The sequence below is a fragment of the Sycon ciliatum genome, chromosome 13 (assembly GCF_964019385.1).
Source record: "Sycon ciliatum chromosome 13, ocSycCili1.1, whole genome shotgun sequence".
NCBI lineage: Eukaryota > Metazoa > Porifera > Calcarea > Leucosolenida > Sycettidae > Sycon > Sycon ciliatum.
This window is the reverse complement of record NC_088655.1, coordinates 23,551,274-23,577,575: the sequence shown is the minus strand read 5'-3', so window position 1 is coordinate 23,577,575 and position 26,302 is coordinate 23,551,274. Positions and strand designations below refer to the sequence as shown.

Here is a 26,302-nt window from a genome sequence, read left to right as displayed (position 1 = left end):
CTTTCGACCTGGGTTTGCTGGCAGAGTTAAACTAGAATAATATTGTTCTCGCTCCACGCATACAGTCAGCTTTGCGTATAACGACACTCGGCTGGGCATCAGAAAAAGTGTCCTTATTCGTGTCCTGATACCCGAAGTCTCGTTATTTGTATTACAGTTAGATGAGATTTTGCTCTGGGCATGGAAATTCTGTCGCTATTCGCGAATTGTCGTTATATCCGCAGTCGTCATTAGCGAAATTGACGGTACTAGCATACCCAGACACAAAGACAGCAATAGCAATGGCACACAAATGGAAGGGTAGTTGGCCGCTGCCAGATATGGCCGGGACACTGGTGAGACTCAAAAAACTGCCTGAAGAAGTCAGGAAAAGACAAGAACGATAATGAACACACCAGGTGCCATATTTGCAACTGGAAATGTTGCACGAGAAATCTTCTCTCGCCTACCTCGCTGCGATCAGCCGGCTAGAAATACAACTGCTTTGAACTCTTTTTAATTGTTTGTATTTGGTCTTGTGTTACATTGTGTGTGTGTGTGTGTGTGTGTGTGTGTGTGTGTGTGTGTGTGTGTGTGTGTGTGTGTGTTTTGGCTGCCTACATGTAGGTGTGGTCTAAGAAGGGTAACCAGGGCGACTGGTGGCGTCAGGCCATCGTTCCCGTCAACAGCACCGAGAAGACGTTCAGCATTCTCGTCTTCGGCATCTCTGGCACCAGCTTCACTGGCGACATTGCTCTAGACGACGTCGCTCTGCTCACATGCGGTAAGAGACATCCCCCAATACCAGTACGATGTGCCGTATTTTCCCGAGTGCAGTAAACCTCCCCAGATCCGGGTGCCCCTAATCCGGGCACGTTCGTCCACCGGGCACCTTTCTGACCCATCTACTGTCACACAAAAATGCCTTTTCCGCGAAAAACAACCCCAAAAACTATTGATTGGCATAAAAAAATTGTCTTCCTTGCATGCAGCAAGTATGGAAATTCTGAATTACGGGCAGAGAGATGGAAATGGAAAATTACCGTATTCCCCGAATATAAGTCGCACCTTTTTACACCAGAACATCAAGGGTAAAAAAAGGGGTGCAACTTACAATCGAGCATGGCTTACTACTGAAGTGAATATCCAGTATCACCTTCTCTGAAGAGCCTTTCCTAGGCGAAACAGCTGTCAGAAAGAACTATTTTACCCGTGACCCCTTCGTTGTATGAGATTATTGGTGTGAGCAATGGCTACCGAGGGTAGCAATGGTCGGCTTTAGAGTGCATGGAGGAGGAGAGTTTGTTGTTTTTGAAGAGAATATAATCGAAACAATCATAGGGATCAAACCTGAAAATGGGGGTGCGACTTATACTCCAGTGTGACTCACAATCTGATGCTGTTGCTGCCGCTGTTTCTGCTGCTGCTGCTGTTTCTGCTGCTGCTGTTGCTGCTGCCGCCGCCGCTGTTTCTGCTGCTGTTGCTTCTGTTTCTGTTGCTTCTGCTGCCCCTGTAGGTGCTATCACCAAAAAGACTGGAAACACTATGGACTGTGACTTTGAGCCCAACCTGTGCCTGTGGCAACACGTTCCGCAGAACACGTTGTACTGGCGTCTGCGTCGCGGCAGGACGCCCAGCGGCGGTACTGGACCGGGCAGCGACCACACCTTCGGAAACTCCACAGGTTGGTTAGCGTTTGTATGCGTGTGTGTGTGTGTGTTTGTGTGTGTTTGCGGGTGCGCGTTTTGTTTAGTTGCCCGGCCATATTGCTTTTTTTTTAACCCTTTACCATCCGTGCGTACTTGAATTGATCTCTTGAGATCGACGGACATGCCTACACTAAAACATTTGTAACTCGATCGATTCTTGTCGGAATCTAAAAAACTAAGTATCTAGGAAGAAGCCGAAGAGCTCCATCAATCGATCTCTCTCTCTCTCTCTCTCTCTCTCTCTCTCTCTCTTTATTACATTCACGAATTTTCTTTTCTTTGCATTGGTACGTTTCCAGGCCACTATGTGTACATCGAGACCTCAGCACCGTTCGCAACTGGTGACAAGGGACAAATGACGTCACTGACAATGGCCGCCTCTGGACCAGGATGCATGCTCTCCTTCTGGTGAGTTGCCTGCTGCTGCTTTCGCTGTCGCTGCTGCTGCTTTCGCTGTCGCTGCCGCTGCTACCACTGCTGCTACCACTGCTGCTACCATTGCTGCAACTATCGCTGCAACTATCGCTGCTGCTGCTGCTACCATTGTTGCTGCTGCTGCCCCTGCTGCTGCTGCTGCTGCTACCATTGCTGCAGCCAATCCTGCTACCATTGCTGCAGCCAATCCTGCTACCATTGCTGCAGCCAATCCTGCTACCATTGCTGCTGCTGCTGCTGCTGCTGCTGCTGCTGCTGCCACTGCTGCTACCATTGCTGCAGCCAACTCTGCTATAGCTGCTGCTGCTCAATGCCATTATACAAAATTCAATCTTGCCAGGTAAACTAAACACATAATTCTGGAAAGCCTAATGAGTATTCTGATTTTGCCGCGTTGGGTGAAATTGACATATTTCCTACGGTAATCCAGAGATTTTATTGCCAACCCGGTCTGCTTCAGGATTGTGCCTGGTTTGGAGTGGTTTCCCGTGGTAAATCAGTGAGGCTCTTGTCCTGTTGTCGTGCTATCGTTGCTCTACAGGTATCATATGTTGGGAAGCGGCATTGGTTCACTCAACGTCTACATGAATAATGCCAAGGGACAGCAGCTGCTCTGGACCAAGTCTAGCTCACAAGGAACCGCGTATGTATACGTTTAGTGCAAACAGATCTCTATCGTCATGCACGTGTACGACAAACACACGCACACAAGTAGCGCACTCACACACACACGCTCGCGCATGCACGCACACACGCGTGTGCACACACACACACACACCTTGATCCTTGAGGGTGGTGACATCCCCACGGATGCGGAACGCTCCTTCTAACTGAGTCTCCCGCGCGCGCGCACGCGCACGCAAACCGTAAAAACGTACTTCTGTGGTGTATGCTGATGCGTACGTTTGTCCACGTGTCCTGTGTGTATGTGTGTGTGTGTGCACGCGTGTGCAGCTGGAGGAACGCGACAGTCGCGCTGAACAGCGCCAGCAACTACACGGTGGTGTTCGAGGGCGTGCGTGGCAGCACCTGGCAGGGTGACATCTCGCTTGACGACATCAAGTTCATCGGCAACTGCCCGCTGCCAGGTCCAAGCCTGCCACCGCCTCCGCCCCCGCAGCTCTACAGCGGCAACTGCAACTTCGAGTCGTGCTCCTGCTGCTGGTACAACAACATCTGGGACAACCTGGACTTCTACCGCGGCCAGGGCGCCACGGCAACGCAGAGCACCGGTCCGCAGTTCGACCACACGCTGGCCAACGCCTTCGGCTCCTACATGTACCTGGAGGCGTCGTCGCGAGTTGCCGGCGGCAACGCGCGCTACATCAGCAAGGGAATGTACCAGGTGGGTTGCTCTGCCGGCTTTTTTTTTTACTAAGGCTACAGCTTCCAATCATGACATGCAAAGCAGCGGTGCAGCATCGCAGGCATGAATCGTGGACGTGGTGACGGCTCTGCCGTTCTGCTCCGCTGCTGGCATGCTGCTTGCGTTATGTAGACATCCGTGGTTTCTCCTTACAACGTTATGGGTGATGGTGGGGTTGCCATGGAAATGTGTCCGGTGGAAGACATACTGTAAAAGCCATATACCGGTACAACGAAGTTCTAATTCTAACGAGTTAACGAGGAGGACTCTGTCGTTAAAATAGAAATCGTTATACAGAAATCGATACAATACTGTTGCTATTGAGCGTTGAGAATGAGTGAGAATCGTTAACTTTGGTACACGTAAACCAGTCAATTTTAGGAAATCGTTATATATGCGCCTCGTTAGAATAATGGCTTTTACAGTAAGTGGGTTACACAGCACGGATGCATTGTTGCGTTCCTCAGTCATTCTGACCCGAGCTCACTCTGTACCTAGCATCATATTCTGTTACTTAAAATATGCTTTTTTAGATTTTTTTTCATTTACTACTGATCTCATGGTGTCTTTTTCTCCGTCTCTGCCTCTCTTTTCCCCAACTGTGCATGCTTGTCGTCGTCGCCATGTTTTCCATGGTAACGATGGCTACAGATCCCGTCACCAGGCGTGTGCACACTGACAGTGTTCTATCACATGCAAGGCAGCTGCATCGGTCAGTTTGCCATCATCGGTGATCGATTCCCACCGCCTAACAACCCGGCGCGCAAGATCATTTGGTCCGTTACCGGCGACCAGGTATGGCTGTGAGCGTTTCGGAGAAGGAACGTATGTGTGTGTGTGCACGTGTGCGTGTGTGTGGGTGTGGGTGTGGGTGTGCGTGAAAGAGAGAGAGGGAGAGAGAGAGAGACCATTGGGTGTGCATTGTGCAAGATGTAGTGTTGCGAAGTGTTTATTCTGCTGGAACATGTCCTTTTCAAGAATTTGAGTTTGCAGGTGTACCGACATGCATGTATACACACACACACACACACACACACACACACACACACACACACTCGCACACACACACACACACACACACACACACACACACACACACACACTCACACACACACACACACACACACACACACACAGTCACACACACACTCACACACACACACACACACACACACACACACACACACACTCACACACTCACTACTACTACTACTACTACTGTAGCTTGGTTGCCACAAGGGCCACACCACTCCGAAAGGAGCCAGAGTCATTGTCAGGAGCAGAAACGGAGATGACGACTCAGGTCACTCTGTCGACGGAACTGACGGCTGCAGCGAGAACAGCGAACACCATACGCCGCTCTATCAGACTTGGTTGCTCGATGGCCACGGTCGCACTTGTGACGTCTGAAACCAGGCACTGACTTGAACTGCCGATTGCATGTCACACACAAGAGAGAAGCTGGGACGTTGAGCGGAATAGGTGATGCCGGCGCGGACGCTTCCGATGGTTCCAGGGGCAAACAATGATGTACACGCAAGCCACCACGAGAGTGAAACCACCTCCTGCATGTACCACACTGCACAGCACCACGCTGTTCCTGGATGGGGAGACTTCGTTCTGCGCTACACTTGTGTCTTGCTTTGTCACCTGGCCGACGAAACGAACGGTGGCAGATAAGACAGTCCACCCGTTGAGATTGGTCATGGGAAGGACCGCCGAGGCTCGGCCCAACGGCAGACACCCGCCAGGCAGATCGATCCTGAGCTATCCCATACCAAGCTAGATGTTCAATGCCGATGTGCCGAAGATCAGCCGAAATCACATCCCTCCAGCGACGACGAGGACCACACGCAGGCCGAGGCGACGGTAGGAAGCCAAACAACAGCTGCTTGGGCACACGAACATCCGACATGCGGGCCACATGGCCAAGCCATTCAAGCCTCCGCTTCCGAAGCCGGGAGGACAATAGCGATGTATCACCCCACATCTCTCGGAGCTGCTCATTGGTGATGCGTTCCTCCCACTGTTGTGTTCGCGAAACACACAAGATGCTACGGATGCACTGGTGGTGGAAACTATCGAGGCGCCGGAGGTCACCCTGCAAAGGGCACCAGCACTCCGAAGCATACAGTAGCACTGTCATCACACAGGCGTTATACAATCGGCGCTTCACATGGAGTGAAAGATCACGATTAGCAAACACATCCTGAAGCGATCCAAAGGCACGCGAGGCGAGTGACAAACGCCTCGAAACGTCTCCCGCAGAACGCGCATCCGGAGTGATGACAGAACCCAGATAAACGAAGGAGGAAACATTTTCCACCACCTGTCCATGAAGCGGAATGCCAGCAGTGTCAACTGAAGTAACACCAACACCAGCCACCATAAACTTGGTCTTGGGTATACTCACAGTGAGGCCAAATTCAGCAGAAACATCCTGGAACGCCGTCAAGGCCAACACAGCATGCTCCCGCGAACCAACTACAAAGTTTGCATCGTCCGCATACTCAACATCAACAACAGCGGTCTGCTGATAGGTACGGGTTCACACTCACACACACACTCACACATACACACACACACACACACACAACAACATCCCAGTGATAGTGACGGAGAGAGCTTTCCTTGACGCTTTTTTCTTGTTCCATACAGGGTCCTTATTGGAACAACGTCACAGTTGACCTATACAACAATGTCGGCGGTGTTGGCAACTTCACCGTCACCCTGCGAGCCTCACTCAACACAAACTGTCCATTCGGAGACATCGCGTTTGATGACCTGACGTTCAGTCCCGGTTGCTCACAGTACTTCATCAGTGAGTGGATTTGTACAGTTGAGTGCTGGAGAAATCCAACCCCTTGAATACACTAGCATCGCTTTCCAGTGCGCCAAGTGTTGTGTGTGGTGCTAGCAACGCATAGCCCTGGTGCTGTTCTAGTCATGAGGTTGGATTTCTCTGGCCTGTACCAAAGCACAGTGGAGATTGGCTTCTCCTCTCTCTCTCTCTCTGTTTCCTCTCTCTATCTATCTATCTGTCTGTCTGTCTGTGTGTCTGTCTGTCTGTCTATCTATCTAACTGTCTGTCTGTCTGTCTATCTATCTATCTAACTGTCTGTCTGTCTGTCTGTCTGTCTATCTATCCCCACAACAATATCTATCTCACACATTCTCTCTCTCTCTCTCTTCTTTCTTCCTTGTTCAGACAACCAGTCGTGCCATGCATCGGATGTATGCGCTGCACCTCACAACCACAGCCAGGCTGGTACTCAGCCACCAGCAGGAGGTAAGTGACAGACACATACTCACACACTAACACGCTTGCACTGGCTACCCACTATCCTGTAGGCACCGGCGGATAATGCCGGCAGAAAAATTGGCAGAATTCGGTACTTTTTCTGGTAAGTTTCATGCATGTTTGGTATGTGGATAAAGAAATGGAGCAGAATTCGAGGAATTGTCCGCCATAAGGTTTGTATGGTTCTGCCAATTTCACTGCTTTTCGAGCAGAATCTGCCACCTTTTCGAGCATAATCCGCCGGTGCCTACTATCCTGGTTTGTTTGTGTTGGATTGTTTGCCCTCTCACCAGTTGTTGGCATGTAGCTTGTCCTTGTGGAAGCTGTCGTGTTGCTCACAGTTTTCTTCTGTTTCTTCTTGTTTCAGTGGTTGTGGCCAACTGCAACTTTGAGAGCCGCTGTGACTGGCAGGCTAGTGCTGCATCTGATCAACAGTTTAGACTCTGGGAGGGATTCACGCCGTCCGGCACAACCGGACCCACGTTTGATCACACCACCGCCACTCCTTTCGGTAAGGCCTTCAGGAAGCTATCAAAAGTTCTCTGTGTCTGTCTCTCTCTCTCTCCTCTCTCTCTCTCTCCCTCTCCCTCTCTCTCTCTCTCTCTCTCTCTCTCTCTCTCTCTCTCTCTCTCACCCATAGCTTGCCATTGTGAGCAAGATGATGTTCTGCATACCATTTTGGCATACATGTACTTGCTGAACATGGTTTGACTGTTTATGTTGTCTGTCTGTCTGTCTTATATGTGTGTCTGTTTGTGTGCATGTCTGTATGTGTGTGTGCATACCCAGGTCACTACATGTACTTTGAGGCGAGCGGCACGCCGGTGGATACCCGCGCCATACTGGAGAGTCCTCAGATTGCCGGTGGCACAGCGTGTACGTTCACCATGTGGTACCACATGTACGGTTCCACCACTGGACTGGGAACGCTCTATGTCTATCAGTACACGCCGTCGGCCTCCTCGCTCACGCAGATCTGGAGCAAGTCTGGAAACCAGGTACGCAGCTTTTTTTTCACCCAGGGATCGGAGTCCCACTCGGACCTGGGAATTAGAGATGAAATCTTTCGTGTAGAAAAAAGTGATATCTCGTTCCGCTTCTGCGTTTCCGATTGCCGAGTAGTCTATCATGATGAGCTGGCGGGATTGATATGAAAATATGTGAACATTTGGCAATCCCGGTACACTTGCGGGAATGCACTTAATAATAAAAATAATTTAATGTTGTGTGTGTTGCAGGGAGACAAGTGGAATTCAGTGCAGCTTTCCCTGACGGGCGGCAGCTTCCGCATTCACATTGTGGTTGTCCATGCCAACTCATGGCGAGGAGATATCGCCGTCGACGACTTCATGTTCTCATCCGGTTGTGGTGCTTTCACGAGTAAGGACATCGAAAGTCTGGGATGGGTTCTTTTCCGTGTTGGCGACCTGCCAATGTCCCCAGTGCTTTTGTGAATGGCTGTGTAGATTGCTGTGTGTGTGGGGCGGGGGAGGGGGTGCTTGAGTGTGTGTGTACGTGTGTGTGTGTACGTGTGTGTGTATGTGCGTGTGTGTGTGTGTGTGTGTGTGCGCGCATGTGCGCGTGTGTGAAGTGGAAGTATGCGTGTTTGCATACGTGCATGCGTGTGTGTGTGTGAGGGGGGGGGGGGGTACAATTGCTTTTTCCCAGGTAGGCAACAGAAAAATGGAGAATGAATACTGAGCGGACCTGCAGATCGCGAACAGAAGAACGGAACAAGGCAACTTGGAATGCTACTCTGGTTCTTGTTTGGTGCCGGATATTGACTGACTTCTTCTTGTCTTGGGCTTTCTCTTTGCCTTCCCCAGAGAACCCAACCACCGCATACGGCTACAGTGGTAGGTCCTCTTCTCTTTCTGTAACTATGCGTGTGTCTGTGTCTGTATGTGTGTCTGTGTCTGTGTCCGTGTGTGTCTGTGTGTGTGCGCGCGCGCGTGCGTGCGTGTCTGGGCACAATAGCGATATCTCAAAGTATTTGTGCACTTCAGCTCCCGTGGGGATTTCTGGCTCTTCTGTTTTCTGTTCTGCTGATGATGCAATAAGCCCTAGTACATGTACGTGCAAGGGATAACTATCAACCTTGAACTGCGTTTTGTTTTCTTCTTGTTACTCCCCCCCCCCCCCTCTCCCCACTGATAGGCGCTGCACCTGCCGCTAGGGTTTACCGGGTGTTAGCGGCCGTCGTGAGTTCCCGTTGGGAACGGACATGACGATTTACTCTTTTGTTTTTACTTGTTGTTGTTGTTGCTCCTCAGCTCTCACAACTGGCTGTGCTGATCGTACCCGTGAAGGTTTCTTCACCGACACCAACGTGGCCGCCTGCACTGGTCGCTTTGCTCGACGTATGGATATGCGTACCCCGCCGTCGGCTCTCGGTAAGCATCGGTTCGCGTGTGCGTGCTTTGCTTCGTTGTACTATCGGGGGTCGGTTTGTTTTTGTTGTTATTTTTTCACAAACTTCCATACTCCAATCATCTTGTGATAATTTTTTTTAATTCCTTATTCTCACGATGGCACAGTCGCCAATAAGAGATAAGTTTATGAGGTGAGATGCTGTGGGTTATGCATTGGTGTTGTTGTTGTTGTTTTGGTTGCAGGTGCTAGATGCGGTAACAACTATCGCAACAACCTACAGTGCTACAGCCCAGCGGATGTGTGCGACACGATCAATGGATGGTACCCATGCGGCGCTCGCGGTGCTCGGGATATCATCACTAACGTAAGCCATTACAGTACTGCTGTCGGTCACCGAAGAAGTGGGGGCCGGGTCAGCCTCCTAGCCTAGACCGTTCTTATTTTCATGCACTGCAGTCTATGGGCAGTTGAGTCACCGTGTATACATTGGTATGCTGTGCTTGATGAAATTCTAGCCTGGCCGTTCTTCGGCGCTCCGTTCTTCGGCGCTCCGTTCTTCGGCGCTCCGCTCTTCGGCGCTCTGTTCTTCGGCGCTCCGTTCTTCGGCGCTCCGTTCTTCGGCGCTCCGCTCTTCGGCGCTCCGCTCTTCAGCGCTCCGCTCTTCGGCGCTCCGCTCTTCGGCGCTCCGTTCTTCGGCGCTCCGCTCTTCGGCGCTCCGCTCTTCAGCGCTCCGCTCTTCGGCGCTCCGTTCTTCGGCGCCCAACAATACTGTATGCTATTCTTGACTTGATTGTGTCAGGCTCTCTGGGATTGGGTTTTGGTGTTTGTTGGCGTGGCATTGGGAGTAGTTGTCGTTATTTCGACGTACTCTTTCTCTGTATGGTGCCAGTGGGGGGGGGGGGTAGTGCTGTGTCGTGTTGCAGGAATCTCGCCACCGTATGTCCTATGCTGACTGTTGTGTGTGTGTGTGTGTGTGTGTGTGTGTGTGTGTGTGTGTGTGTGTGTGTGTGTGTGTGTGTGTGTGTGTGTGTGTGTGTGTGTGTGTGTGTGTGTGTGTGTGTGTGTGTGTGTGTGTGTGTGTGTGTGTGTGTGTGTGTGTGTGTGTGTGTGTGTGTGTGTGTGTGTGTGTGTGTGTGTGTGTGTGTGTGTGTGTGTGTGTGTGTGTGTGTGTGTGTGTGTGTGTGTGTGTGTGTGTGTGTGTGTGTGTGTGTGTGTGTGTGTGTGTGTGTGTGTGTGTGTGTGTGTGTGTGTGTGTGTGTGCGTGCGTGTGTGTGCATACATGCATGTGTGTGTGTGTGTCCAGGTGGCTACTGGAGCTCGCTGTGCTGGCGCAGGATACGGTACGTTTGTGACGGCCATCAACCATTGTGCCCAGCAAGGCGGCTGCAAGACGGCCAACATCTCCGCCGACTACGGATGCACAGAGCTGGTGAACTCGTGTGACTACCCACTCTGCTGTGGTACCACTTGTACTGGTACGTGTCCAGAGTACCTTGCTGTCTCCCACCGCCGTCCTCACCTACAGTCAGACCTCGCTTAACCGCACATATCCGTTTTCCACAAAAATACCCGGATAGGCGAGAGAACGGGTAACCGAACACGGGTTGTGTTAGATGCACCACGTATGCTGTAAATCTGTAACCAGCTATTTTCTTCCGGATGGCGAGGGATCCGGATAAAAGAGGGCCGCCGGATAAGCGAGGTCTGACTGTAGCACGCCTTCTTATACATCATATTCTTCATCTTTAGTTGAGAGTCTGGATGCATGGTTAGATGAGAAGGCAGAAATGCCTGTTTATCTGGTGACGTAAATTAAAAATAAACAAATAAACAAATAAATAAACAAAGATTGCCTTGCTATCTTGTCGCAACACAAGCTTTCTTACCGGCTTTTCAATGCACTCAAGTCGGCTAGTGTTCCTGGGAGAGCACTGTTACTCTCGTTTTTACGTTGTTTATGTGTGTGTGTGTGTGTGTGTGTGTGTGCACGCGTGCATCTGTGTGTATCACGTGTGTGCGTGCGTGTGCCCCGTGACACTTTAGGCAAGGACTCGTGCGACAGCGGCTTCTGGCCCAAGATGAGTTTCTACCCGACCGGCTTTACGGGATCGTCCGATGGCTGCCGCTCCACACCACCAGGCATCATTGACGGTGTCATGTGCTGCCGTAAGTCTCAACTCACCACACACTCACCCCGCAATAGTAACGCACAGCAAAACCTGTGACTAACGACCACCCGTTGGGGCCAGAGAAAGCGGTCTTTAGTGGCAGGTGGTCCTTAGTTAGAGGTTTGCACCGCACAACCATTATATGAATGTGAGACCGTCCGTGCCTGGCGAAGTGGTCGGTAGTACACCAGGCTGGTCGCTAGTCACAGCGGTCTTTACTCACAGGTTTTACTGTAGTACCAGGCTGGTCGCTAGTCACGGCGGTCTTTAGTTACAGGTTTTACTGTAGTACCAGGTTGGTCGCTAGTCACGGTGGTCTTTACTTACAGGTTTTACTGTTGTACCAGGCTGGTCGCCAGTCACGGCGGTCTTTACTCACAGGTTTTACTGTAGTACCAGGCTGGTCGCCAGTCACGGCGGTCTTTACTCACAGGTTTTACTGTAGTACCAGGCTGGTCGCCAGTCACGGCGGTCTTTACTCACAGGTTTTACTGTAGTACCAGGCTGGTCGCCAGTCACGGTGGTCTTTAGTTACAAGTTTTACTGTAGTACCAGGCTGGTCGCTAGTCACGGTGGTCTTTAGTTACAGGTTTTACCAAGAGTAGATAAACAAGAGTGTGCAACTCGCGGATGGGTTGGCCCACGGCGGAATTTTTTGTTGACGTAATCTTTTCGACGACGCACGCGCTGCGAGCCTTTTGGAGAGTTTTCCCTCGTGCACTTGGCTGGGCTTTACACTACATCATCAGTACATGGTCGGTGCCCAGCACGTGCTCTCACACTGCTCTGCGGCAAAATCCGCGTTTCTCTGAAAAAAGGTGACGTAAACAAAAAATTCCGCCGTGGGCGCGGGGTATCTGCAGATTGTGCAGGAGAGATCCGGAGTTGCACACTCTTGTTTATCTACTCTTGGTTTTACTGTAGTACCAGGCTGGTCGCTAGTCACGGTGGTCTTTAGTTACAGGTTTTACTGTAGTACCAGGCTGGTCGCTAGTCACGGTGGTCTTTAGTTACAGGTTTTACTGTAGTACCAGGCTGGTCGCTAGTCACGGTGGTCTTTAGTTACAGGTTTTACTGTAGTACCAGGCTGGTCGCTAGTCACGGTGGTCTTTAGTTACAGGTTTTACTGTAGTACCAGGCTGGTCGCTAGTCACGGTGGTCTTTACTTACAGGTTTTACTGTAGTACCAGGCTGGTCGCTAGTGACGGCGGTCTTTACTTACAGGTTTTACTGTACATGCCAACCACCCCGATTTGGCCGGGACCGTCGTGATATCGAGGGTAGTACATGTGATAGGCACCCAAAAGTGCATTTGTCGCAGGCCTCACAGCTACGTTTTTAGTTTTTACACATTTTCATACCTAGGTATGTCATTGTCCCGACCTCACGTTTGCAAAGGTTGGCAAGTATATGGTTTTCTCAATGTGATAATACCAGGGTAGCTCAACACAAACACGCCAAATACAGTCTCTTTGCTGCAGACGTCATTTGAACTGTTCACCAAAAGTTTCGGCCATGGCCCCGTGTTTGTGTTCATGTGCTCAGATTGATGTGTTTCCTGTGCTGTGTTCTGCTCATCCTCTGCTCAGGTGACGCCAGCTACGTACCACCCGTCACTCCTGGAAGTGAGTCGCCTGTTTAACCAGTGTAGCCAGGCCCTTTGCATGCTATGTTTTGCTGCCATGACAACCATGATTCTTTGGTCCACGTGGATCCTGCTTATGTGCGGATCCGTGCACTTGTGAACCGGTCCAATTCACAGCATTGTGACATATCCCTGTATGTGTGTGTTTGTGTGTGTGTGCACGCGTGTGTGCGTGCGTCCATGTGTACTTCTCTACGTGCGTGTGCTTGTTTCTCGTGCAGCCAAATACGACGAATGCACCTTTGAGAATGGCTGGTGCGGCTGGACGTCCAGCACAACCAGCTCATCCGCCAACACCATTCCATGGCTGCGTGATCGACTGGGAACACCCACTGGTAACACCGGACCCACTACAGATCATACCAAGGGCAACGGTGAGCTCTTCATCCTGCCAATGTGTTTGCGTGCGTCCACAGCAGTGGATGTGTGTGTGTGTGTGGTGTGTGTGGTGTGTGTGTGTGTGTGGTGTGTGTGTGTGTGTGTGTGTGTGTGTGTGTGTGTGTGTGTGTGTGTATGTTTGCTTTAACCAGATGGTGTTATTTGCTCAGGCATGTTCTTTTCAATGGATCCTTTGTTGAGGGATGTCAATTGTTCTGGGTGTCCTTTATTCTGTGGTATCCACTAGGGCAGGTTCTGGTGTATGAGTAACTCCTTTCCTACATATTGCACAGTTCTTGAGTCTTTACCAGGTAGTCAACGTAACCAAATAGATGGTGTCTGAGACTCTTAGCACGCGAGTTAAAACTCTCTACAATGTATATGTGTATGTGCATGTGTGTGTGTGTGTGTGCACGTGTGTTTAGGCTTCTACGTGTACGCCGAGGTCAGTGGTGCAAAGAACGAGCGTGCCCGCGCCATTCTGACCAGCAAGCTGTACCCCGCCCTGTCGACGCACTGCGCCATGGAGTTCTACTATCACATGTTTGGACAGTCCATTGGATCGCTTCAGGTACGACGTGTGTGTGTGTGTGTGTGTGTGTGTGTGTGTGTGTGTGTGTGTGTGTGTGTGTGTGTGTGCATACGTGTGTTTGTGTGTATGCGTGTGTGGAATGGGCGCTCAATTTCCACCTCTCTCTCTCTCCCTGTTATGTTTGGAGAAGACCAATCTGGTCAAAGGATAAACATTCGTCAGTAGCAAGCCTTGCTCCGGTTTTGCGGTTCGGCTATTTAATCTGTGGTACAGGTGACCCCATTTTGTCTGTCTCTCTGCCCATATGTCCCTCCGCCCCCGCCACTACCATACACACATGCACACTTTCTTATTCACACTCTAAATTTCACCATCTCTCTCTCTCTCTCTCTCTCTCTCTCACCATCTCTCTGCTTTGCCCTTCAGGTGTTTGTGGTGGTTGGAAGCACGGCCACGCAACTATGGCAACTGAGCGGTAACCAAGGTGATGTGTGGCGTAAGGCCACTCTCCGCATCCCCGCAGCAACCAGCTACCAGATCAAGTTTGTGGTGGAGCGCGGCCAGACCTTCTCTGGGGACATCGCACTGGATGACATTTCTTTCCACTCCTGCCGAGGTCAGATACGTGTGCGACAGTGTGTGTATCGTGTGTGTGTGTGTGTGTATGTGTGCATGCATGCATGCACGTCTGTGCATGTGTGTGCACGTGCATATTTGCGCGTGCGTTTATGTGTGTGGGGGTACAGACATTGTGCTTGTCAGCGACATTATTCACGGCACATGTCATGTGTACATGTAGTTGACTGTTCACGTACACACACACGTACACACACACACATACACACACGTACACACACATACACATGCACACACACACACACACACACACACACACACACACACATGCACACACACTCTCTCTCTCTCCCTCTCTCTCTCTCTCTCTCCCTCCCTCTCTCTCTCTCTCTGTTTCTCTCTCTCTCTCTCCTGTCCCTCACTTCTGTACTTTCCTGGTGTTGTGTCACTCTCTATGCAGGTGTCAGTGTATGCCAGGCTAATGAATTCCAGTGTGCCACGTCGGGTAACTGTCTACCTACCAGCCAACAGTGTGACGGAGTACCGCAGTGTTCCGACGCTTCCGATGAGTCATCATGTGGCAGTAAGTAACATACACCGCTCTCTTACTCCCCATCCAGGACCCGGCCCTGCCCAGGACCCAACGCTGCCCAGGACCTGATCCTGCCCAGAACCCGATCCTGCCCGGGATCCGACCCTGCCCAGGATCCAACCCTGCCCGGGATCCGACCCTGCCCGGGACCCGACCCCGCTCGGGATCAAACTCTGCCCAGTTCAGAGTGCACAGCCGCATATATGTGCTCCCCGTGTTCCATGCGGGCTACACACCTGAGGATTGCATGTGCAGATCTGAGCATGGCACACAGTACTTGGTGAAGTATTCTGGATTCTGTCTTGTTCCTACCCTGTGTGTAGCTCCATGCAATTTGGTAGCGCAGTTTGACATGGTCTTATATTTTCTGGCTGAGTGTGGAAGATGGAGAGGCAGGGGAGGGGATCAAACATATGGCTTTGGCGCCTCCGAAGTGGCCCCCGAACTGATGAACCATGTTGTGTTCACATTGTGTATGTCTGTGTGCCGTCGTGTACGTGTGTTTTTGTTTGTGTATGCGTGTGTGTGTGTGTGTGTATGTGCATCTGTGTGTATGTCTGTGCATCTGCATCTGTGCATCTGCATGTGTGTGTGTGCATCTGTGTGTGTGCATCTGTATGTGTGTCTGTGTATGTGCATCTGTGTGTGTGTGTGTGTGTGTGTGTGTGTGTTTACCGCGGTGGCACTGCCAGATCGCTGCCACTACTTGTTCTGCGTCAACGGCGGTACCTGCTCGGTGCCCGCCGGTGCCAACGCCACCTGTGCCTGTCCACCCGGATACAGCGGCATGCGCTGCGAGAAGACTATCTTCTCATCGCTACCCACCACCGCTGGCGTCCCGGGCACTGGACCCACGCTGGGCCCGGAGACTAGCGGACAGACACCACAGCAGACGCCGGTCAACACGCAGGAGACGCAGTTCCCGCCGACCACGAACGAGAACGTCCAAACCACGACGGGTGAGTGAGCGGGAGGGCGGGAGGGAGGGAGGGCGGGAGGGAGGGCTGCCTGGGTTGAATTTGGAAACGACCATTGTACGCGGTGAAGCTGAGGACTGTTTGTGTGTTGCGAGTTGGTGGTGTCGTATTGAAAAGAGAGGGAGTATTCACACGAACATACAGACACCATGGGGTGTAGAAGATCAGATGAATGCACCGGTATGTCTCGTACAATCATCATCCACCACTGCGCCAAACGGTCTCTCGGCCATGCCCATCTTCAGGACACCGGCATGTGTATTTGAAATTTCACTGGCTTTGCCATGGCAACCAGGGTAACGTAGTACCGAATACGTGTACTTTGACCAGTGCAACTCCCAGGCACGTCCAGACATTGTTATGTTTAAAACGTCTCCGTTATCGATTTTCTGTTCTGCTTCTTTGCGCTGTGTGCTGCTGTGTTCATGCATCCGTGCGTGCGTCTGTTCGTGCGTGTGTGTGTGTGTGTGTGTGTGTGTGTGTGTGCATGCTCGTGTGTGTCTCTCTCTGTCGGTCGGTCTGTTTCTGTTTCCGCCGTACCCCTACACAGCCAAGGAGGCCCCCGGAAACAACGCAGCTCAGTCTACCTCACACGGTAAGTTCATATCGCACCACCGATCGGCCCATTGCACAATGACGTAACCCATTGCACAATGATGTAACCCATTGCACAATGACTTTTAAAATTAACCCACTGCATAATGAAGTTGGTTGGGGGGGGGGGGGTCCATTGCACAATGACGTAATTTGTACTTTAAATACCCCACACAGGCTGACACAGCCACCTGCACCTGGGCATGGTCGTCTGGGGGTGTTGAACAGTGCATTGCTGATCCCAGCGTACTCACATGCATTACTCATACCTTCCATATTTGGCAATGCACAATGGGCATATTGACCGGCATGTACCTGCTCTCTTGTCAGTGAGGACTGCTCGATTTTACCCGCGAATCGTTTTTGAATCCATTCATGAATTTCCCCTGGCTATTCTTATCACCCCAAAAGTTGGATGTTGTTGTTGACTTTTATTTTACTTCACCAATTGCACAGGCATGATTGCCTTCTCACCGGTTCTCACAGAAAGATGAAGAAAATTATATGAGGAAATGTATAGAAATAAAGACACACGGGGCAGAACAACGGTAACTCTGAGTTTCATGTTTCAAAAAACACTCAGACGAAATAAAGACATGCAAGCGGTGTAATTATTATTATAGAAATGGACGTGCTGTGCAGTGCTGTGCAGTGCCGTGCAGTGACGTTTGCTTGACTGTGTGGTTGCGTGTGCGTGTCTTGGTGTCTCTCTCCTTTCCTCGCTCCCAGGTCTCAGCACTGGTGCCACCGTTGCCGTGGTGATTGGCGTGTGTGTCATGATCGCCATAGCAATCGTCATGCTTCTGCTCTACCGACGATCACTCAAGTGAGTACATGTGCCACTGTGGCGCAAGATGCTTTTTTTGTTGTTGTTTTTGTTGAAAACCACAAACCTTCAGACATATGAAGGTGCACATACGGCGCATTGTACAGTGTACATGCGTATATGTATAGAGAAGGCAGCACGGAAATGGCAGCAGTCTGTCCAACCGTGCCACTCCCGCTTCAAAGCAGAGCAGCACCCGTATACAATGCATGCAAAGGCAATTGTGTCCCGAATTTTAGATTTTCTTCTCCGGCAGAATTTTCCGGCTTGTCTCTCCCTCCTCAAACAGAAATAACAAGAATTCGGCAAAAAAATCACGGTTCGCGTGAGACCACCCTCTTGGATCAAGGCGCAGCAAGCCAAGAAGAAAACACTTGCTGAACTCTCAAATTGGCTGAGGGCGGTTTGCCAATCCTTTCATTGGTCAACCGCCCATCAGCCAATCAGAGTAGAGCCAGGATTTAGAATTTTCTCTTTGCTTGCTGATGGCGCTGCACTTCTTCCAGCTGCAGAAAGTCTTCCAGCTGCAGAAAGTCTTCCAGCTGCAGAAAGTCTTCCAGCTGCAGAAAGAAGAAGAAAAAGTGGTGTATATGAATGTTCTGGTCCAAAGCAGGGCAGTTGGACAACCTGAAGATGAGATCTGAAAATGTGTTTGAGGAAACCTCTAACATTGGTCAAGAACTTTTCCATCATCCAACGCACCACGACTGCGCTCTGCAGCCGACCTTGACATGTTGACACGTTGCCAACGCACACCACCAGCAAAGCCAAGCCATACAAAAATTCAAAACGTTTGGTTGTTGCTGTTGTCCTTCACTTACCGTAACAATCGAAAACATTTGCTTGTTGCAACGCACGCATGGTCTTTCCTCTTATTATACGAATTCAAAAAACGCCTGCTTGTTGCTGTTCTGTTGTTGCACACGCGCAGGAAACAACCGCCGCCATCGGGAAGTTCCAACGACGACACGGTTCTGGCCGTGGGTAACCCCGTGTACAGCATGTATGGCGGTGACGGCGGACAGGTCAACCTGGGCATTGGCAGTAACTACGACGACGGACTGGACGATGTCAGCATGTCGTCGGACATGTTCGACGCTCGACGCGGGGTCAGTACATCATCATCTGTAGTGAAGTCTTGTTTAAACACACACATAACACATACATACACATACAACGGAGGCAGAAGGGTGTGTAGCTGTAATTTCAAGTTTCACGCATACCCTATCAGCAATTATCAAACACAGCAGCATTTGGCACTCACTATACCCACTCACTGTGATGTCTTGTTTAAACACAAAAGGTGTTGGCTCGCACCCTCTCCCTCCCAAACGAATGATGTTCATTTCAGGGATGACAAAAAAAAAACTTTTGCGACGACCCCTAAAGGAAAACTTCCTCCTCGTCTTGTTTAAATATATTTACAGCTTTATGAAGTTGCCCGGCGAGTGATCTTGCACGACACTTGGAGTAACAACGAATTTCTTCTTTTTTTGCGTGGCATACGTGTGTGTACGTTTGTTCGTGTGTTGTGTTTTGCGCTATACAGCAACCAGCACCGTCGCAGTCCAATCCGCTCTACCAGGATCCGTACAAGATGCAAGGAGCGGACGGTGGCACGGACGACAAGGTCGGTCTCATCAACTAAACGCCACACCGTTCTTGTTGGCGGCGACGCGCAAGCAACACCAGCAGCGTCAGCAGCAGCAACAGTAACAACAACAACAGCAGCCTATATACAGCTGCTCTCATCTCCGTATGTAGACAATGACGACTGAAGAACGAATAATCTCTCACGTTCAACACTAATTTCTCTTATTCCCCACCAGCCCTGCACTACTATTCTTGCATCACTTGCTTTGCTCTGCTTTTTTTGAACGCCTGTGAGAAAATGACGTACTCTCCGTACTGACACATAAACTTCCGCTCCGATTACAATTTATGGTATATGTTTCGTTGTTGATTTCTCTGTACTTTTTTGCGTTTGTACTACTAAGACTTTTCACTATTCCTTGCATATTTATTTGCTGTTGTTTGGAGTTTTGACCATGCATTGCGGGTAAAAGTGCACCTGTCCTTTCAGTTTCTGCCTATCTCGTCTCGAATCAGTATTTTGTTTCGTATTACATCAATCTTCGGATGATATGCTTCGAGTGTAACAGCGTCTTGCAGTTGGTTGGGGGGGGGGGGGGGGCACACGTTTTCCTTGCATGGATGCTGGTGAAAAGTTGAGAACATTGGCTGAATGCCACTTGAATGCCAGCAGTGCCACTCATTCTCTATTGTGTCCTTCTTGAAGATGGACGCCGGGAGGGCTGCTGTCATACCCAGGGTTCTAGCCAGGTCAAAATAGTAGGGGGGGGGGGCAGGCATGGGAAACAGTTACCACGAAACCCATTTTTCCATGTTCCAAAAATTGTCTTGCCATGCAAAATGCAGCGTACGGAGCAATCCCCGACTTCACCCCAGACAAATGTGCCTTTATGAACCCGCTAGTAGTGACTATCGACTGCATTTTCGTGATCTGGCCTGAAAAACACAAAAATCGGGAAATGAGTAGGGGGCTGCACTTTTTCACAGGGGGCGTGCAAACAGTGTAGGGGAGGGGGGGGCGCCCAGATCTGCTAATCCAGCACCCTCTCCTAATGGCAGCAGAATTTCCGTAGCACAATTGGTGCCGGATTATAAAGTGACCACCAGTGACTACCACTGTATAAAGTTGAGCCACCGTGTACATACTGTTTATCCTGCGCCTGCTGGTAAAACTCTAGCATTTTCATTCTCCAGCACCTGACCGGGTCGACCGCAGTGCTATTATTCCATACCTTATAAATGGGCATGCTTCCCTTATAAGGGTGCTCTGAAACTGTAGAGGTTGGTCAGTAGAGAGGTTAGTATGTGCATTCAATGCCAAACTCCGACAGTGGAACGCAACAGATGTTGATACGGCAGAGGGCAAACAGCTAGCAGGATTGTTAGACGACCTTGCACTACAGCAAATTGTCCGAAACACCGCAACGCGATACTCAGCTACGGGTAGCCAGTCATCACTTCTCGACCTGGTTATCACAGACGCAGAGCATCGTATATCCGACCTTGAAGTCCTAGATCCGCTATCAGACCACTGTCCCATAATCTTTAAATATCTCTCAGGAAAGCACACCCCAAAGCACCCGCCGCCCCGCTTTGTACCAGACTACGCGAACACTGACTTTCAATCTCTACGACAGAAACTTTCATCTCTTCCACTCCGGGAGTGTATGCTCGGTGCTTCCACCATCGAGAGTGCGTGGTGGGCATGGGAGTCATGCATCACACAAGCCATTGCCAGCTGCTGAGCGTACAGACGAGTTTCATCTCGAAGACAGCAAACCAAGCCTTGGTTCACCCCGCATCTGCATCACCTTCATCGCCAGAAGCAGCGTCTTTTCCGTGCCGCCAAGCGCCACCAAACAGTAGCATACTGGTTAACCTACAAGGCCCAGAGGAATGCATATCAGAACCAGTTACGAAATGCCAAGACCCTGTACTTCAAGCGCCTCAGTGAGAATATTCACGATGAGCAAGATGCCCACCTTTGGTGGAAGAAAGCCAAGACACTTGCCAACATCTCCTGTAAGAAAGATAAAGTTCCTGACCTAACGTGTGAGGGCTACACGGCACAGAGCGAACCAGAGAAAGCAGAAATGTTCGCGAAGGTATTTGAGCGCCAGTGCACTCCTGCTCACGGTACAGGTCCAATACCAGCACCAGCCGACGACTGTCCGAATGAATTATTCTCTCTGCCAGTCTTGGCCGAATCCTCAGTGTACCGGGTGCTCCGAAGGCTCCCGCAGCATAAGGCAACAGGCGGGAACATCTCGAACAGGATCCTCCGAGAGATCGCACCTTGTATAACGTCCTCTGTTACCAACCTGTTTAACGCTAGCCTCACCTTAGGTGAGTTTCCTAGTGCCTGGAAGCTGGGAACAGTAATCCCCATATTTAAAAATAAAGGTAACCCGTGTGATCCCTCCAACTACCGCCCTATAACCCTACTCCCAGCTATTGCGAAAGCACTAGACAAGATTGTCGCCACCAAATTCGGTCACTATCTCGAGGTCAACAACATCATTGTCCCGGAACAGTTCGGCTTTGTCCGTGATCGCTCCACAGTTGACCAGCTGATACAGCTCACTACTAAGATCGCATCGACCATGGATAAACGCATCCCTTACGATGCTGCATTTCTCGATTTTGCGAAGGCCTTCGATAAAGTGCCGCATGACGTGCTTCTCCAGCAACTCGGGACTATCTGCGATGCTCCGGCTACGAGTTGGTTTAAGAACTACCTCGATACGCGTACATTCAGCGTCCAAGTCCAACACCATCTGTCCTCCCCACGTCCCGTCAAGTCTGGAGTACCCCAGGGTTCCCACCTCGGGCCATTGCTTTTCCTGGTACATATCAACAGCCTACCCAGAGCCTCGAAACGCAACCAGCACGCTGATGTTTACCTGTTCGCGGATGACACCGCCGTCGGCCAAGCACGAACCAAAGGTACCAGCCCAATGGAGACTGCCCTGCAGGACACATTTGCCTGGGCCGACCGAGTAGGCGGAACCTTCAACCCATCGAAAACCGTTGTTATCTCATTCGCTGAGGAAGGAGCTGCAGAGACCATCCGCGGTATCCAGCCGTCAACCAGTCACCGTCACCTGGGAGTGTTGTTGAGTGAAACACTTAGCTTCCAGGAGCATATTGAACAGACAATAAGCAAGTTTAGACAGCGCTGCGTTCTTCTGTGCCATATGGCTGACCGTTTAACAGGAGACATCGTCAGGAAGCTGTACCTTACGTATGTCCGCCCCACAGCAGAATACGCCGCCCCAGTATGGGAGTCCTCCCTCTCTGCTGCACAGCGGCTCACCCTTGAACGGCTGCAAGCCAGAGTAGCTCGCACAGTCATGCGGCTTGAGAGATGCCCTTGCCCATCAGACGAGCCCAAGTCATCATTGTTTAAACAGCTGGGGTGGCCAAATCTATCCTGGCGCAGGAAGATCGCCTGCCTTATGGAATTCTTCCATTTGGTCACCACCCAACCAGAACTTTTTGAAGCAGCGGGATACTGCCCCACGCGTAGTCGCCGCCGCCAACTCGCATTCACTCTGCCACGGGTTGGGAAACACGCCGGGAGGTCATTTCTCTTCCGCACCGCTACTGTCTGGAATGCCTTGCCCGCAGACCTGAGAGCCACAGCCTCGCAGTCCCTGTTTCACAGTCACATTTGCACGCACTTCTCTGACACCAAACACAATGCCACTCCGCACTGACATGCCTCTGTCCTCCTTCTTTGTGCGTTGCGCTTATTCTTATTAATTTTTGTGTTTCTGTTTCGGTACATTTCGTATTTCAAGGCATACCCCGAGGCTATAGGTATCATTAATTAAAGGACCATTCTGGAACATTCAGCATAATTGTATTTCTCTTGCTAGGCTGTTCATTACGAATTATTAGCCCTCCACTGTCTGCTATCTCAACCCTACAGCCTCCCATTGTAATGGAACTCCCTTCAATTTAGACTACGTCTTTGGGAAATCCTCAAATATATATATAATAATAAAATGCGCGTTATTTCTGACGCGACGCGCAATTTCACGTCAAATTTGGCGTTAAACTCAAAATTTCGATGCGAGCTGCAGGTCGCTCGCATTGTTTTTAAACGCGCGAGCCAAATAACACGAGCTGAAGTTTCGCGTCACGTCAGATATAGCATGCATCTTAACCTCTCTATTGATGAAGACGCCCCTCCCCCTTCCAGTAGTTCGCAAAACAAAGTAACTCTCTTACCTCCTTCATGGACGCCATAGCTAACCATTCCGGGGTAGCTGCTCGTGATCTTTTTGGGATCCAGAGAGATGGAATGGCCGCCACTGATCTGGTGACCTATGGGAGCGGAAAAAAAACATATTATTGAGGACCAAATTCACACTGCGAACGGTTTGCAGAAGAGCTGAACGTTTTTCAACGTGTGACAACACAATGTCATATACGCGACGCCATGAATGTGGTTCAAGGGCCCATTCCAACCTGTGGTTTAAAGGAGTATACAGTCAGACCTCTCTTATCCAGATCCCTCGTCGTCATCCGGAAGAAAATCGTCGGTCACCGTATCTCATGCATACATACAGTATGTGTGTTCAATTATCCGGTTCCCTCGCCTACCCGGATATTTTTTGTGGAAAACGGATGTGCGCGGTTAAACGAGGTCTGACTGTATCGCCTCGGAAAACAACAGGATAGCCAGACAAATACAATTGCAGAATATGGTGGCAGGAGAAACAGTTATCCCGTAAGCCGTTTTTTTCCAAAATTGTCTTTTCACCCAAAATGCAACGTACCCCAACTTCACCCCATACCACACAAGTGCCCGGTTTTCGAACCCTCTGTGCCTCTGTTAGTGACTATCGACTGCATTTAGAATAGGGGACAAGTTTCTCACAGGAGGGCGCTCGATCAGAGTAGGGGCGGGGAGGGGGGGGGTAGAACCTTGCAGTAGGCTGAGCTACTAGCTACAGACACCCTTGCCACGACACCCTTGGCCCCATATGCATCTTGGCTCATGGCATGCAGGCACTAGATGGGAGAATTTGTCAGAGTTTCAACGGGAAGTTGATCCTGAATACAGTGTCAGACTTACCCCCGATTGTGATTCGCTTTCCACCGAGCCACGGTTGCCCAGTTGGGACGTCATAATATTATCATCTGGCTTATTACCGGCGACCCATGCCATGGCTTTCCGGGTGTCCTGACATGCCGTTAGCAAATCCCCTCCGAATATCTGGTGATGACGGAAGTCTGTGACGAACGTGTGGCATGCTTCACTTCAGTCACAGTACAGTTCAGTTACATCCCATCTAATCATAAAGGGAATTGGTCCACGGCGCCAGCTTTGCACTTTCCGTCGGATTTCACCGAGCGCAACTGTAGTGGTCCTTGGGCTTGGTTGGCTGCACCGGGTCGGAATCCAGCTCATCGGGCCGGGTCCTCGACAGCTAGGCCTTCGAACTGGTTGTGATCCGGCGCGATAGTGTTGGAGCCTAATGGAATGGAGGTGCTCCTGGGTCCCCGTCGGGCTAGCAAGCGTGCCGACCTTTGCCGACCCTGAGTTTAGCTGATATTCCTTGTGCAGGGAGTTAGTTCAACCCACGATGATCCAGTCTGTGACACCTCAAGCACCTTCGTCCAAGATAAGCTGCAGTCTCGCGCACTCCGGTAAAAATAATTCTCCCGTGCCCACATAGAGAACGGTTTGCCCGAGTAGCGTCGAGCGGGGGCGCTGACAACGGCATAGGTTAGAGCTGACTGGAAGGTCTTGCGACAAAGTGGCCGAATACTCCCGCAGCATACCTGTTCAATGTCCGAAGGGGCTGTTGAGTAATAGCAGCTCCAGAGTGTCGTCTAGCTCCGGGACATGCAGGCTGAGGCAAGCAAAAGGCAGCAAAGGACCATACCTTGATTCTGTCTAGCGCGCCTCTGGATGATGGCCAGTCGGGAAACACCTCGCCAGCTTCTAGAGAAGAGAAGAGATCAGCAATAGACAAGCGTTGCCTGCGGGAAAAACAGCTGCACAGCTGGTAGTTGACTTCTATTCTCGGTCTGGATTTCTAAGGAAATAAGCGAAGGACCACTCCTTGAACGGACTTGCATCGCTACGAATAATGTCGTTGGGCTGTTTCGTGTAGGAACTTGGTTTCGCTGTCGGCCGCTTCAGGTTGAACAAACGTTGGCTGAGGAAAGAATGCACTTTTTGAAGTTCTTGGTCAGCAAAGAAGCACGGTTCTCAGCGGGAACTAGAGCCGTAGAGCGTGTGAGAAGTAGCACTCATCATGAGCAAGTGACGCTTACGAGTCGTAGTTGCCATTTTTCGCTTCCCTCCTGTGCGTTTGTTGCTGATCGATCGTGTTCTTGTTTGTATTCAATTTGTTTTGTCCATTTTGGGGAACACAGCCCCATGCTGTGTGATCACTGATCAGTCGTGTTGAGTTTTGTTGGGTGACACGACTGCCATGCCAGAGGTGCACACGATGTGTTACTCCGGAAGTGATGTGCGAACCGAGACGGCGAGAGACGTCGCGGGTTCGAGCCCCAAAATCCCCATTAGCCCTCTGCTCTGGATTCATTCCACGTAGAGTAGCGATGTCAGAGCTACTACCCCGCGTCTTTCTTTTTTCTTTTTCTCCTCAGCTTCTTCTTCTTCATAAGCTGTTGACGGAGATCGATACTCCCTCGATCTAGGCTAAGGCCTGTGGAGAATACATAAATACGAATACAAAATGACACGGCTAGTACAGCCCACTAGATAAAGGTGTTACATGTATGTGGCCCTAATAGTAATAAGTAATAGTAATAATGTAGGTCATCGTCACTCCAACTAAGTACGAGTCGAGGGAGCTGTACTTCCGGTGCCTGGTGATAACCAGGGAGTCGAGTCGTATTACGACTCCCTGGTGTTAACCGTGTGAAGCAACACTACTATTAAGTTCATTTCTGTGACGTCTAGTGATTAGTGAGCTGTGTTGAGCAATGACTGAATGAGCAGTGAGCACCATGTCCATGGCATGATGTACAACCTCCACATCTAATCCGTGATCCCCGATGCGAACAGACGGTCCGGGTCGACTCCGGGAGCGGCGGAGCGCGCAGAGTAGATCTTCACACTATGGACCGTAGTATGGTACATGTGTGAATGGTGATGATCCCTTGCCCTTGGCCCTTCGCTTCGCTTCATGAATCATCAGGCTATGAGTATGACATGCAGATGAGCACATGTGCCAGGTGGCTGACATACTAGACTGGCTACTGCTCAGGG

The 26,302-nt window shown here is 50.6% G+C and overlaps 1 protein-coding gene across 1 annotated transcript in view; it reads left to right on the top strand.

The window, feature by feature from the left end:
* Positions 1–19,610, top strand: part of LOC135829547 (MAM and LDL-receptor class A domain-containing protein 2-like) — a 78,515-nt gene extending 58,905 nt beyond the window's left edge. The window contains exons 80-105 of the mRNA XM_065341942.1: positions 607–763; positions 1,496–1,663; positions 1,988–2,096; positions 2,665–2,766; positions 3,078–3,468; positions 4,141–4,284; positions 6,148–6,310; positions 6,698–6,778; positions 7,158–7,301; positions 7,580–7,788; positions 8,029–8,170; positions 8,617–8,646; positions 9,064–9,183; positions 9,406–9,527; positions 10,467–10,638; positions 11,207–11,329; positions 12,921–12,956; positions 13,198–13,350; positions 13,780–13,925; positions 14,313–14,502; positions 14,923–15,045; positions 15,747–16,013; positions 16,582–16,626; positions 17,355–17,451; positions 18,383–18,560; positions 19,001–19,610. Of these exons, the coding sequence (XP_065198014.1) occupies positions 607–763; positions 1,496–1,663; positions 1,988–2,096; positions 2,665–2,766; positions 3,078–3,468; positions 4,141–4,284; positions 6,148–6,310; positions 6,698–6,778; positions 7,158–7,301; positions 7,580–7,788; positions 8,029–8,170; positions 8,617–8,646; positions 9,064–9,183; positions 9,406–9,527; positions 10,467–10,638; positions 11,207–11,329; positions 12,921–12,956; positions 13,198–13,350; positions 13,780–13,925; positions 14,313–14,502; positions 14,923–15,045; positions 15,747–16,013; positions 16,582–16,626; positions 17,355–17,451; positions 18,383–18,560; positions 19,001–19,099 (3,711 nt within the window). The 3' untranslated portion in view covers positions 19,100–19,610. The remainder of the gene's footprint in view (positions 1–606; positions 764–1,495; positions 1,664–1,987; positions 2,097–2,664; positions 2,767–3,077; positions 3,469–4,140; positions 4,285–6,147; positions 6,311–6,697; positions 6,779–7,157; positions 7,302–7,579; positions 7,789–8,028; positions 8,171–8,616; positions 8,647–9,063; positions 9,184–9,405; positions 9,528–10,466; positions 10,639–11,206; positions 11,330–12,920; positions 12,957–13,197; positions 13,351–13,779; positions 13,926–14,312; positions 14,503–14,922; positions 15,046–15,746; positions 16,014–16,581; positions 16,627–17,354; positions 17,452–18,382; positions 18,561–19,000) is intronic.
* The last annotated feature ends 6,692 nt before the right edge of the window (positions 19,611–26,302 follow it).